Consider the following 14,317-nt stretch of genomic DNA (forward strand, 5'->3'; position numbering starts at 1 on the left):
AAACCTTAATATTTTAAGAATAACAAATTTTATAATATCTAATTCTAGTGTGGGATTTAAATTTCAATAAAAACCTCAAGTAATAATCAAATATATACATATAAAATAATGGATTAGTTAACTAACTAAGGAATACAAAATAAATTCTTAATATAAATACAAGTTACATATATACGGAGTATTTTTTTTTTTTTTTGAAATACCTGATTTTTTTTAAAGTGGGGGGGGGGGGGGCATATGTCCTCCTTTGTACTCCATCCCTCTGCCACTGGTTGCAATACACTATAAAAGGATAGTTTTTATGGTGAAAATTGCACTGTTATCTTTAATATTAAACCTCATAGCCTACTTTATTGTGCTTCAAACAATTTCTTAACCCCATTTTAAGTGTATCATATCATGTGAGGTCCACTTTTCTTAAATACCGTGATAAAATACTCATGTTGCAACTATAAAGAAACATAGAAAGTATTAAAATAGAAAAAACATAAGAAAATTGATTAAGGATATGTTTAGTTTACTTTATTTATATTTATTTCACATAAAAAAAATTAGATTAAATAAAATAATAAAAAGAAAGTAATGATATTCTATCGTTTAATGTGTGGGTTTATTTGTCAGTATCTTTAATTTTGTATTAAAAAATCATGAAAATTATATATTAATAAAATCTAATTATTAATCATCAAGATTCAAGAATAAGGATTAATAAGAGGAGATCAAACCCAAATGCTTCTGTAGGGAATAATTTCAAGCCTTAATCCCACTAGCTCGAACCCCACTGTGATCATACACTTAAGTACGGTGGCGTCCAAAAGGAAAGAAGATAGAGCAAAAGAGTCGCCAACAAGTTTTTAAGGAACTTGTAAACCGTTCACGAGGTGAAGGTTACACCCCTTAACGATCCAAGAGATCGTCAACTCCATAAGGTCTAGAACCAAATAAGGGTTCGGGGATGAAGGTACAAATCCAACCTAAAAGAGATTGAACCTACCCTAATAATAGACCTCTACTTTATTCTGGTCGTATTCATGTGCGCTTTCTAATTAACATGCAATCAATAGGATTAACCCTAAACCTGTTTAATCTATGTTGGTTGAATTTAATGCACAAATAAACTATTATTGGCGATCACTTGAATTATAATCATATTAAACCTAACAAGATTATTAATTATCTTATTAAGCGTGATTGCAAGTACCAATTCCCTTTAAAACATGCATAAAAGGTGTGATCAAGCAATAAATAATAAGCATCAAGCAACATAATAATAATCATGATAATAATAATAATAATCATCATAAAATTATAATCATAATCAAAACGATAATAATCATAAATAAAATAATCATTATCAAAATAATAATAATAATAATAATAATAATAATAATAATAATAATAATAATAATAATAATAATAATAATAATAATAATAATAATAATAATAATAATAATAATAATAATAATAATAATAATAATAATAATAATATTCATAATCATCATAAATTATAACAATTATAATCATAATCATGTTCATGTTAATATTAAAGCATAATAAAAATAGCAAGATCCTAGGCATGATACTAACAAGATTAATAACAAACCCTAGCATGTCACTAAGCAATAAAAATCAAGTCTTTAACCCTAACATGATACTAACAATCATAAATATTAGGAAGAACATAGGAAGCATCGTAACAATCATATTTAATATTAAAATTACCCTAGACATGATATTAGGAATATCATAATAACAATATAAACATGATTTCTACATCATAATATCAATTAATCAATTAAAGTACTTACTTTGATGCTTCGTACCTCTTTCTAATAACAAAATACACACGTTAGTAACTTCAAGGAAAATACTAATCAAAGCAATTAAATTAAATAATTGAAAGAGAGATTTGGGACCAAACCCTCAGAAATTAAAACCTTTCACGTCTTGGGCGAAGGCAACTTCGAATATGGCTAGGTGTTTCTAGATCTTGTGAATGCGGAATTTTGTATGAAAACAAGTAAGAAAGAATTGAATGAAAGAATGCTAAAGAATTAATGATTGAGGAGAATTGGTGAATGATAGATGTCGATGATCAATGAAAACGGAGTTTTTGATACGATATTTATAGAGAAAATCAGCCAAAAAAAGATAATTTAACAAAACAGAGTCTGACGCTCAGGAAACAAGGTTGGCGCCAACCCTGGCTAGCTGGCGCTAGGCACCAGTGGCTAACGCCAGACGCCAATGGCTAGCGCCTGGCGCCAAGCCTGGTTCCAGGCGCCAAGGCCTGGTGTTGGACGCCAGTCTTGATTCTAACGCGTTTTCGAAAATCCGATAAGTTTACCGTACTGGAAGATAAAATAATATAATTTCTTCGAAAATGCTATTTGATTTTGATTAAAACTCTGAAAAGTCAACAAAGTCAACTTATCAATGCTAATTGAATTAGGAATGAAAAGAACCTTCTAGAAGAATCTAGAAGACTAAAACCATTCCTAATTGCATTAGGAATGATAAATCATATTAGGCCCTCCCCTAGATCATTGGGCCGTACATAAAGCTCAACCCGGGCCCAGTTTAGTAAATTGGCCATAATTTCCTCAATATTCATCGGAATTGGGCTTATAATATATCGTTGGAAAGGTCTTTGCAAGCCCCATCCAACTACACTACTATTGGACCCATATCATGGACCAACCAAACTGGATTGGCTGTTTTCTTAAAATAAAGTTTTCAAAAACAGAGAGAAGAGAAAAGAAATAAAAAAAACTTTCCGCAACACTAGACCTTTCCACACTTTCGTTTCATTCGATTATGATTCGACGCGAAAGGTACTCATCACTGGGTTTGGTTTTGGGGAGACACAAATGGGTCTCTACAGCTTCCCTCGCTCTTATAGTGCCACCTCTCTTTTTTCATCATATCACATAATTGGCAACCAAATTTCTTGCAATTTTAGTAACCTATGAAATATCGATCAAGAAAATAAAAAAAAATAATTGAATAGAGGAAATTATTATCTTCAATAAATATCAATCAAGCTGATAGAGAATATCCATAGAATATTCTCATCCTAGGTTTAGGATATATTTTGTATAAGATTATCTTTGATATCTATACATATCTTATAGTTACCTAATATGACTAGGTTTCTCATTGTAACCCTATAAATATTGATCAATGGAAATCACTCTAAAAGAGAGTTTTATATTATCTGACATGGTATCACAGCTTAGGTTAGATCTTGGGATTATATACAAAAATTCTCACCCTTCCGGTGGGTTAGAAAATTAAACCCACCGGCGGGATATACAAAGTTTTTTATGCTTCCGCAAACACACATATAGATTTTTTTTTTCTTTTCTCAAAGTTTTTTTTAGAATCTTTATGTAACCTTGCGCCTCCTACCAACAGTAGCAATCGCGAAAGCCTCCTCCATCGTTGTTGGCAATCACATACACTACCGCCTCCCCCTACTGGCAGTAACCACATCTGCCAACCTACTCCATGTGCCGCACTCTATTTCCACCTCCCCATGACCAACAATGATTCTTACATTGCCTCATTGGTTTTTTTTTTTTTTTTTTAATTTTTTTTACACATAATCACATAGATTTTGTTTTGGTGGTGGTATATCACAATAAGGTCAACTTTTGCACATCTCTTTTGCTATCAAGTTAGCTCCTTTTATTGTTGCAGCACTTGGAATCTTTGTGGAGTATTAATTCTTGCTACCTGGTTTCTCTTTTGAGAATTGATTAATTTCAAGCGGTGGGATTTAATCTTTTCTTGCGCAATTTTATTTTTTTTTCTTCAACTGTGATTTCACGTAGTAGTGTAGATGAGTCTTCTCCCCGATGATGGTTAGATCCCTTAACTTATTCTTCTCTGGATCTGCAACTTGGCCCAAGTATATGTGTGACTCTTCTCCTTCGGCCTAAAAGCGCATATCTCTACTATACGTAGGTCGTGGTTGTTGCTTCTCATCGTCATCACCAGCACACGTCTACTACTTCTCTTTTGATCATGGGTTACTATACTATCCTTACCGTTCGATGCGTGATTCAGATCCAGTCTGAGCATCCGATTTTCTCCCGCTCTAACTGCGGGGGTGTGATAGAGAATATCCATAGAATATTCTCATCCTAGGTTTAGGATATATTTTGTATAAGATTATCTTTGATATCTGTACATATCTTATAGTTACCTAATATGATTAGGTTTCTCATTGTAACCCTATAAATATTGACCAATGGAAATCACTCTAAAAGAGAAGTTTTATATTATCTGACACAAGCATAAAAAAATATTTAGAAAAATTATAATTGCAATGCTGCTAAGGTATGCACAAAAATTTATGAAAAATATACAGAAGGAACCCAAAAATTCAAAAAAATAATTCAGTTTGCATAGCTGTAGAATTTAAACTGTTTAAATTGTAGTTTTTACTCATTAAAAAATAAGCTACTTTTAAAAAAGATAATAAATGCATTTAGTTAGCAATTAACATTAAATTACTTAGATGTCAATTAGGTGGAGATAACTATGCAATATAACCTCTTCTTCTTATCTTCCGGTTTTTATGAGTATCTGTTTCAAAATATTAATCTTTTCAATTACACCGTTTCATATTTATTCAATTACCGAAATATTATGCAAAGTTATTACTCCAGTATTGTGTATGGAGACTTACTATTCAAATAATTTAAGTTATTTTCGTTGTCTTATATTTAAAGCTATTGCGTGTAAAAAAATTTGTTTACATAAGGGGCCGTTTTCTTACATTATGCCTAGGGCCCATAAATTTCTAGGAACGGGGCTGGTGAATTGTGAATGACCTAAGGTTGTGTTTAGTTATGTTTATTTCATTTCAATTCCCGAATTTCAAATTCTGAAATTAAAATTCCATTACGTGTGTTTGGGAAACACTAGAATTGGAATTCAGGAATTTTATGTAAGATGTTTACTTTATAATTTATAAAAAATTATGGAAAAGAAATTGAAATAATGCATGTAAATGAAGATTGCAAAAATGGAGACAAGCAAATTGCATAAATGTTGACCACTTATTTATTTTGGAAAAGATGAGGATACATGCCCATCGGCATTCATCAATCTAAGGAAGTGAATTGTAAATGACAGTGTTTCACAAAGCATTTGAAATTCTACGGAGTATCAAATTGAGGCATGTTTAATGGTCATGGAATTGAAGCAAATACAAGTCCAAATTCTTGCATTTTTCCAAACAGCAACATTGACTCAAATCCAAAATTTGAAATTAAAGCAATATATCCAAACAGAACATAAGGGAGGTAATGTAATTAATTTGTCATGATATGTATCAGCTCAAATGTCCTAGCTAGGAAGTTGGAATTCCCTCATTTTGCAAATTAAATTTCTCGTTAATAACCAAACATAAGGGATCTAAGCAATAATTCTTAGAAATATCTATTGCCCATGTCAAATAAGTGCAACCAAACAAACTTTTAGTAGGAGATTGTGAGAAACAATAAAAAGTAGTTTAAGGGCCTGTTCATATTTACTGAACTGAGCTGAACTGAACTGAACTGAACTGAGCTGAACTGATTGGAACTGAACTGAACTGAACTAAGCTGAAATGAATATTTTATGAGAGAGGGAAATTAAAAGCTGAACTGAACTGAACTGAACTGAAAATAAGTAAATATGAACAGGCCCTAAGTCGGGTTGCAAGGGAGAGATATAATAAAATGTTTATGAAGTGGGATTAGTGTTAAAGAGAAAATAATAAAATAATAGTGAATATTTTATGAGAGAAGGATGTCTATAACTATACTAAAATAGAGGGCACTAAAAAAAAAAGCTCCACGTGTCACTTTCCCATGCAAATTTTTTTCGCCCTTTTCCACTATCCTAATTAAAGCGATTATTTACTAAATAATCTAAGATCTTCTATTTCCTTTAAATATTACGTATAATATATATATATAAAAAAATCAGTTTATGTATATACTAAAATAATATTGATTGATCTTATATTATATAATATTTTTTGCAAAAAATAATATGATTGTATTGATCTTATGTACAAAATATTTTCATTAACCTTAAAAGTAGAAAATTTCACAATATTTTTCCACTATATATAATAAAGAATGAAATATATTTGATAAAATAACATTTTTGACAAGATAGTGAGGAAAGATAATATACAATAACAGTAGCTAGATAACAAAATATTTACATAATCAAATTGATTATCTCAAAAATATTGGATACTTTGTATGTGTAAGGTGTGATATAGATACCAAATCTTTCCCTCAAAAAACAAAAATAAAAATAAAAATAAAAATACCAAATCTAGCTAATTATTTCCTAACATTTAAAATATTTTTCTTCTCCACATACATTTTTTTTTTACCTGTAATTGATCTAAAGTTATCAATACTCATGACAATATTATACATTAAATTGATCTTATATAGTATATTGGCAAAGAAATATACTACCTCCAGTCAGTGGCGTATCCAGGATTTCCGAACAGTGGGTTCGGAATCAAAAAAAAAAAAAAAAGAAACGCGAATACATTAATTAAAGATTCAGCAACAAATGTCTTTGGGTTAATGAAATTTTTATATTTCTCATTAGCTTCATTATGTAAACTACCAATACCACCCACATGAACATCAAATCTACCAATCTTATTCCATCCTCTAAACCCCCCTTTAACAAAGTTATCATTAACAGCCATATGAGTATCTTTATCCCTGAACAGATAGCACACAAAACAGAAAGTTGCATCCTTCTCAACACTATATTCAAGCCAATCATATTTATCAAACCAAGCAACATTAAAGCGGCGCATACCTCCTATTTGTCTTCGAGGGAAATTATGTGTTCGTGGAGCACAACGTTTCATTGTAATATAACCTCTTCTCACAGCATCTTGATCATTAAGAGGATACTCCAAAATTGGAATTCTCTTCCCAGGGTCATGTGGAAGAAGATCAACATCATAAATGCGAGTATCATCAGTTTCAACACTAGAATTTGGATTGTTCTCCCTTTGACAAGTTTGAGGTGTGCTCTCAAAGGTTAGAATGGAAGCAGCCACAGGAATTGCATCATCATTCGGAGACTCAATATCATCTTCTTCTATAAGAGGATCCCTTGAACTAGGTGAAGAACAAGTAGAGGATTTTTGTGACTTCCCCACACGTTTCCAAAAAGACTCTAAACTCATTTGCAAACTGAAATCAAACAACAATCATACAATAAATTAACTACACACTTACACTAAACACACAATTAAAATGGCTAAGAATAATCATCAATTTATCAATTATAAACCCCAACAATCTAATTATTCAATATTTCAATCAATAAATCAATTATAAACACCACAAATTTACAATCACCACTAGGCTGAACTTTGTTTTGTTGATATTTAGTGTAAAGATATTGTATTTAACCCTTTTTTCTTTTTTCTTTTTTTTTTTAACAAAAAAAAAAAAAAAAAAAAAAAAAAAAAAAAAACTTTTAATTTTTTTTCAAAAATTCAGTGGGTTCAATGAACCCACCTGAACCCAACCTGTATCCGCCCCTGCCTCCAGTTCGTATTATTTGCAACTTTGGAGTTTTTTATATCTCACAAATATTACACCAAAGTTGCATATAATAAAAACCGGAGGTAGTATCTTTTATTGATCTTATGTGATACAATTGTTGTCTAATAGTTTAACTTGTATATATATGTACATAATAGTTCATTATGATTCTTAACATAAAAAATCAACATATCAAATAAATTTGTCAAAATTAAATATCATTACACAAGAAAGTTAATTATTACAACTTGAATATAGTTTTGATATTAGAATATATATACTAGAATAATGATTATTGATCTTATATAATATTTTTGCCAATTTAGATATTTATGAAAAGGATTATACGCAATCTAATATATATATATATATAAAGGGGAGTTTTTCCCCGAGATTTTAGAGAGCCACGTAGGATTTAATTTTCTTAGCGCGCCATGTAGGATTATAAATTTGAGTTGTATATATAAAGGGGAGTTTTTCCCCGAGATTTTAGAGAGCCACGTAGGATTTAATTTTCTTAGCGCGCCATGTAGGATTATAAATTTGAGTTGTAGCCAATTAAATAAGAGATTATTAATTTCTTTTACAATTAAATAATTCAATTGACACGTAAGCAAAATTGACTAATGAGATTTTAAAGTTAAAAATAATTAAATACAAAATATTATCTTTTGAGATTAGAAATTTTATCTGATATTTTAAAACTAATATAATAACAATTTTAATCGCATAAATATGAAAAATATTTTTTTTAAAATTACTAACAAACCGTGCATCGCACGATAAAGGGGAGTTTTTCCCCGAGTTTTTAGAGAGCCACGTAGGATTTATTTTTCTTAGCGCGCCATGTAGGATTATGAATTTAAGTTGTAGCCAATTAAATAAGAGATTATTAATTTATTTTACAATTAAATAATTCAAATGCCACGTTAGCAAAATTGACGAATGAAATTTTTAAAGTTTAAATTAATTAAATACAAAATATTATCTTTTGAGATTAGAAATTTTATCTAATATTTTAAAGCTAATATAATACGTAGTAACAAAAATCACATAAATATGAAAAATATTTTTTTAAAAAAATACTAACAAACCGTGCATCGCACGGGCTTCATCTAGTATAAATATAAACTTGTATACTTATGGCCATCGTTTTATTTATGGGATCAAACTAAAAAAATATGGTCATTGTTTGCTATTTATATACAATAAAATTTTCATGTATAGCTTACTATAATCATTTTAATGTATACTCAATATTATCCATATATCAAAATATCAAATTTACATTTTTACATACATTCATACATGCCTACAATATTTGGTGAAATATTAACGTTGGATATTTCATCTTCACAAACGTAAGTGAATATAAAAAATAAAAATTAAAAAAAAAAAAAAAGTACAGAGGTAGTATGAAACAAATACTACTTAAATATTTTCATTGACTGAACTTCAAAGTACAAGGCTTGTTCTCATTGACTGAACTCAGCTGAACTGAACTGAACTGAGCTGAACGGAAATGAACTGAATTTCATCGTAAGAGAACAAACCCTTAGAATAGATTGATTCAAGAATATATCTCTTAGACTCTTACATAGTAGTGTATTTTTTTTAAAAAAATAATAAAATTAGTACTCCAGCAATTTATATTTTCATAATTTTTACTTTGTATTATTAATTGAATAAAAAAACTTACTCCTGTCAAATTTAAAGATATTCATCCACAAACAAAGGAAAGTGTAGTCTATTAGGAGTACCATACAGATTTTGCATTTTTGAAATAGAATAAAGATAACAACATACAAAGCATCATCCAACTAATTAGAGATGGAGGGAGTACAAATTTACAATATAATCGCATTAAACACTGGAATATCTGTTACAGCCGACTTTTATCTCATATACAGTCCGTTCGTACTCCAAACCCGTAAATGAACAATATCATCAAATATCTCCATTACTCTAAACATGCATCTTTTTAGTACCAACACTATATTAAGATATCAATACCATCTCTTTTCATAAATCTCCAAAATACGGAGTATCACTAGCTCTTTCACATTACTGTCTAACCGCCTCTCACAATAAATAATCACTCTTTTTTTCAATCCTTCATCTTTTTCACCGTTATTTACCATTGACTCATGCTACTCGTATTTTACCGTGAACATTAATTCATAATCTCAACTTTAAACTCCCAAAGTAAATTACATTTATTATATTAATATTAAAATAATATTACTGTATAAGGTATTTCACAACCACTATAAATAACAGCCCTTCACACTTCTTCTACCTCACCAAATCATCCTTTCATCTTTTTCTTCATTTTTCAACCTAACAACAAACTTCTCTTGTGCAACAAAAAAACCCAAAAAAATGTCAGTAGAAGCTTTAGCAACGAATTTCTCATTGCTACCAACAGCATCATACCTTCTTTCAGCACCCATTTTCCTTTCATTTGCAGCATTTCTGTCCCTTTTCACCATATTCCTGTACCCAGGAGGCTTAGCATGGTCTCTTTCCGCTGTTAAAAACAACCGAAGCGGAAACGGTAAGTCCGCTTCGGCTATCCCTGGACCAACCGGGTTACCCCTTGTTGGTCTCGGTCATGTTTTCGCTTCCGAAAAAACTCACCGAATTTTATCCAGTATTGCTACAAGCCTTAAGGCTACGCCTTTGATGGCTTTCTCAGTCGGGTTGACTCGCTTTGTGATAGCGAGTGAACCAGAGACTGCTAAAGAGATTTTGAACAGTTCTGAGTTCGCTGATCGTCCTATTAAGGAGTCGGCTTATGAGCTTCTCTTTAACAGGGCTATGGGCTTCGCTCCCTTCGGCGATTACTGGAGGAATCTCCGTAGGATATCCGCAACATATTTGTTCAGCCCTCGAAGAATCTCCAACTTCGGAGGATTCCGTCAGGAAATTGGTAACAAGATGGTTAGCCAAATTAACACTTTGATGGGTGAAGAAGGTAATGTTGAGATCAAAAATGTATTGCATTTCGGATCGTTGAACAATGTTATGATGAGTGTGTTTGGAAAGAGTTACGATTTCTTTGGAAAGAGAACCGAGGAAGCTGATAACCTTGAGGAATTGGTGAAGGAGGGTTATGAATTGTTGGGAATATTCAATTGGGGTGACCATTTTGCCCCTCTAAGGTGGTTGGATTTACAAGGAGTAAGGAGAAGGTGTAAGAATTTAGTTGGTAAGGTGAACAAGTATGTTGGTAATGTGATTGAAGAACACAGGGCATTGAGGAGTGAGAAGGTTGATGATGATTCAAAGGACTTTGTAGATGTTCTTCTTGATTTGGAAGATGGAGAGAACAAGCTTTCTGACTCTGACATGATTGCTCTTCTTTGGGTATGCATTTATTTTTGTTAATTTCATGTTATTTTTGTCTTGATCATGTTATAATTGTTGTTCATTGTATGTATACTATTTGTTTTATTATTTTATTCTTAATTTATTTGATTTAATACTAGAAATGGTATAGGTTAATATGTGCCATTTTGGTGAGTTCGTATAATTTGTGTTTTGTGGGTTCATATTATTCGTTTACATTTGTTTATAATCATGTGCTATTTGTTGGGTTTTGTGGGTCCTTTTCCATGTATGGGCCTTTATACCTCTATCATATATATGATGTTTATGTTGAGGATAATGTATGTTTTCTTTTAAATGAGTTTGTATTAGGGCATCTAATTAGTGCGTCTTTTATCATCATCTATATATGTTTTATGTTTATAGTGTACTGTTTTCTAATTTGTTCATCTTCTAATGCAGGAAATGATTTTCAGAGGAACAGATACAGTTGCAATCCTACTAGAATGGACTCTAGCAAGAATGGTGGTGCACCCTGACATTCAAGCCAAGGCTCAAGCCGAAATCGACAGCGTAGTCGGAGCCAACAGGCAAGTCGCCGACTCAGACCTCCCCAACCTACCATACCTCCAAGCCATCCTCAAGGAGACATTGAGGGTCCACCCACCAGGCCCACTTCTATCATGGGCTCGTCTCTCAATCCACGACACCCACGTGGGTCCCCACTTCGTCCCAGCCGGAACCACCGCTATGGTCAACATGTACGCCATCACCCACGACGAGAAGATCTGGTCGAACCCCAACGAGTTCAAACCCGAGAGGTTCATGGAGGAGGATGTCCCAATCATGGGTTCAGACCTGAGGCTCGCACCTTTCGGAGCAGGACGTCGTGTCTGCCCCGGAAAGGCAATGGGTATGGCTACTGCTCAGCTGTGGTTGGCTCAGATGCTTCAGAACTTCAAGTGGGTTCCGACCGAGAACGGTGTGGACTTGACCGAGTGTCTCAAGCTTTCAATGGAGATGAAGTCGTCTTTGGTGTGCAAGGCTGTTCCTAGGATCTCTGCTTAATTCAACTATTCTGTCTATGTTAACAAGGTTATGTCTTTATGTGTGTGTGCTATTATATCCACTAGTAGTACTTTTAAATAAGGACTAACATAAGTGATCTTTCTCCATAATTTTGCACATTTCGGAAATGGAGAAATTGTCACATAGATTAAAGCTTTCGAACTTAGTAGTTTGTTAGCTTTAGATGGTTGGTAAATTAATAAAATGTGTAGTTTGTTCGAAAACCAAAAATTAATGTTAATTATCTGTTTTTAGTATTTGGTTTGGTGCTCTTAATTTTCTATTTTTCTGCTTTTTATTTCCTGATTTTACTTGCAGTTTATGCGGATATTTTATAGAATAATTAGTCATTTAGACACTGCCTTAAATTCTTGTTAGTTTCCAATTTTTTTGTTAGTTTAAAATTCGTCAAAAAAAAAAATAAAAAAAAGTTAGTTTCCAATATATTTAAAAAAAAAAAAAAAAAAAAAAAAAAAAAAAATTCTCTTTAGTATCTTTGTTTTGAGCTACAACTTTTCTAATTCTCTGAATTTTAACTAAACTCTTGTTAATTTCTTGTTTTAGTATCTTGCTTTGAGCTCTTACTTTTCTCATTCTCTGACTTCTATCTAAATTCTTGTTAATTTCTTTTTTTGAGTATCTTGTTTAGAGTTCTTATTTTTCTGATTTTTTTCTTACTTTTTGCTTTAATTTGCTAGGGAGTACACTTTGCTAGGATAATTTAATGAAAATTAAGGCATGAAAGAGATGGGAGTCATTTGGACAGTCATGCTAAATAATTACTCCGTACATTCTTTGGATACTAATTATAGATTAATTTACATATATTATTAAATTAATTTAGAAGTCATTTGGACAGTCATACTAAATAAATACATGCTTTAAATGTAATTAACTAATTATGGATTAATTTACGTACTTTATCAAATCAATAGCACAAAAAAAAAAGGAAAAAAAGTACTCGTATTGAAGATAATAAAGTGTGGTGGTTTATAATCATAATAACTAGTAAATGCATGCGTGTTTAAAAAAACATCGAATTGCGTGAACACGCAAAACGAGGTATTTTCGATCATTATTTATCAATTTTGACCTCAAATTGGACCTATAGGACCAAAATGCCCCCCTAAACCTATAAAAAACATATTTCGGGCACGAAAATCGAAGAATGTTTTTTAACACCGTTAGATTTAACGGTTTTCTTAACGGTAGGTGGTGAAAAACACTTTTTAGAACATTATTTGGTGGTAAAATACAACTTTTAAAATAGTAGGTGGTAAAAAACAATTTGTCCAAATTTTTTGGTGGTAAAAGTCAAAATTTTCTTTTTTTTTTCCTTTTTGTTTCCTTCTTTACAGAATCTCTCTTTCTGTTTTTTTTAATCTGATCTCTTTTTATTTCTTTCTCGATTTTAATTCATTCTTTTATTTATTTTTTCAAATTCTTATTTTCTCCCTCCTCTTTTTTTTTTTTTTAATTTTATTTTTTTTGCATTAATTTTCTGCATTTAACGTAATGGAAATTGTCGATATTCCTAAAAGATCAATCTAGGTTAGTTATTATGAATTCACTGTGATCAATTTTAATTTATTTTTATTTGTTAAAAAAAATTAATTTATTTTTTATTTTGAGATGAATTTGTGGATGAAATCATTGTTTTCATATCAATTGAATTTGTTAAAACTAATCCAATCGATTTTAATTTGTAATCCATTATAATCGATTAATTGATATTTTTTATTGTTCTCATTAATTTGATCGGTTAATTTAGTAAAAAAATCTAAACATTGCAAAATTTAAACATTTAGTAAAAAAAAACTCTAAACAATTACAATGTTCCACACCTATACTTTTGAACATTTAGTAAAAAAAATCTGAATAATACTTGTGGCCTAGTTATTCTGGATGGAGCATATTGACTTACCATTGTCAGCTGTATAATTTTGACCCAGTCCTCCTAATCTAAACCCATCGGACCAGCCCAGTGTTTATGTGGGCCCATATCCACTTTCTTCATGAGAATTCTGAAAAGGCTAGCCCAACTAAGAAGATATACTGATTTGGCCACTTTCCCTTTGTTGAATTGTTGTTATGACTTATGAAGATGAATTATCTACTCCGGTGACCAATTTCCCAAAACAAAATTTATAGTCACTCTATTTCCTAAACAACAAAATTCAGTAATCTAACCTTTGTAAATTTTACTTGTATGTTACTAAGGATAAGAAATTTGAACACCCAACTTCTGTATAAGAAAGATGGTCATCTAACCAACTAATTTATTTATCAAGGATAAGAAATTTGAACACCCAACTTCTGTATAAGAAAGA

At 31.1% G+C, this 14,317-nt stretch overlaps 1 protein-coding gene across 1 annotated transcript; it reads left to right on the plus strand.

The window, feature by feature from the left end:
• The first annotated feature begins 9,962 nt into the window (after positions 1-9,962).
• Positions 9,963-12,236, plus strand: LOC145588150 (cytochrome P450 78A5-like). The gene is made up of 2 exons (XM_081644797.1): positions 9,963-10,958; positions 11,382-12,236. Exons 1-2 carry the CDS (start codon positions 9,972-9,974, stop codon positions 11,985-11,987), a joined length of 1,593 nt encoding a protein of 530 aa, XP_081500923.1. The 5' UTR covers positions 9,963-9,971; the 3' UTR covers positions 11,988-12,236.
• The last annotated feature ends 2,081 nt before the right edge of the window (positions 12,237-14,317 follow it).

Source organism: Chenopodium album, chromosome 2, assembly GCF_948465745.1.
Source record: "Chenopodium album chromosome 2, dcCheAlbu1.1, whole genome shotgun sequence".
NCBI lineage: Eukaryota > Viridiplantae > Streptophyta > Magnoliopsida > Caryophyllales > Amaranthaceae > Chenopodium > Chenopodium album.

Excerpts from the sequence above, each read along its gene's own strand:
- LOC145588150 (XM_081644797.1), top strand. The coding sequence starts at position 9,972 with ATGTCAGTAGAAGCTTTAGCAACGAATTTCTCATTGCTACCAACAGCA. Across the intron at positions 10,959-11,381 it reads ACATGATTGCTCTTCTTTGG|GAAATGATTTTCAGAGGAAC; the intron begins GTATGCATTTAT and ends CTTCTAATGCAG.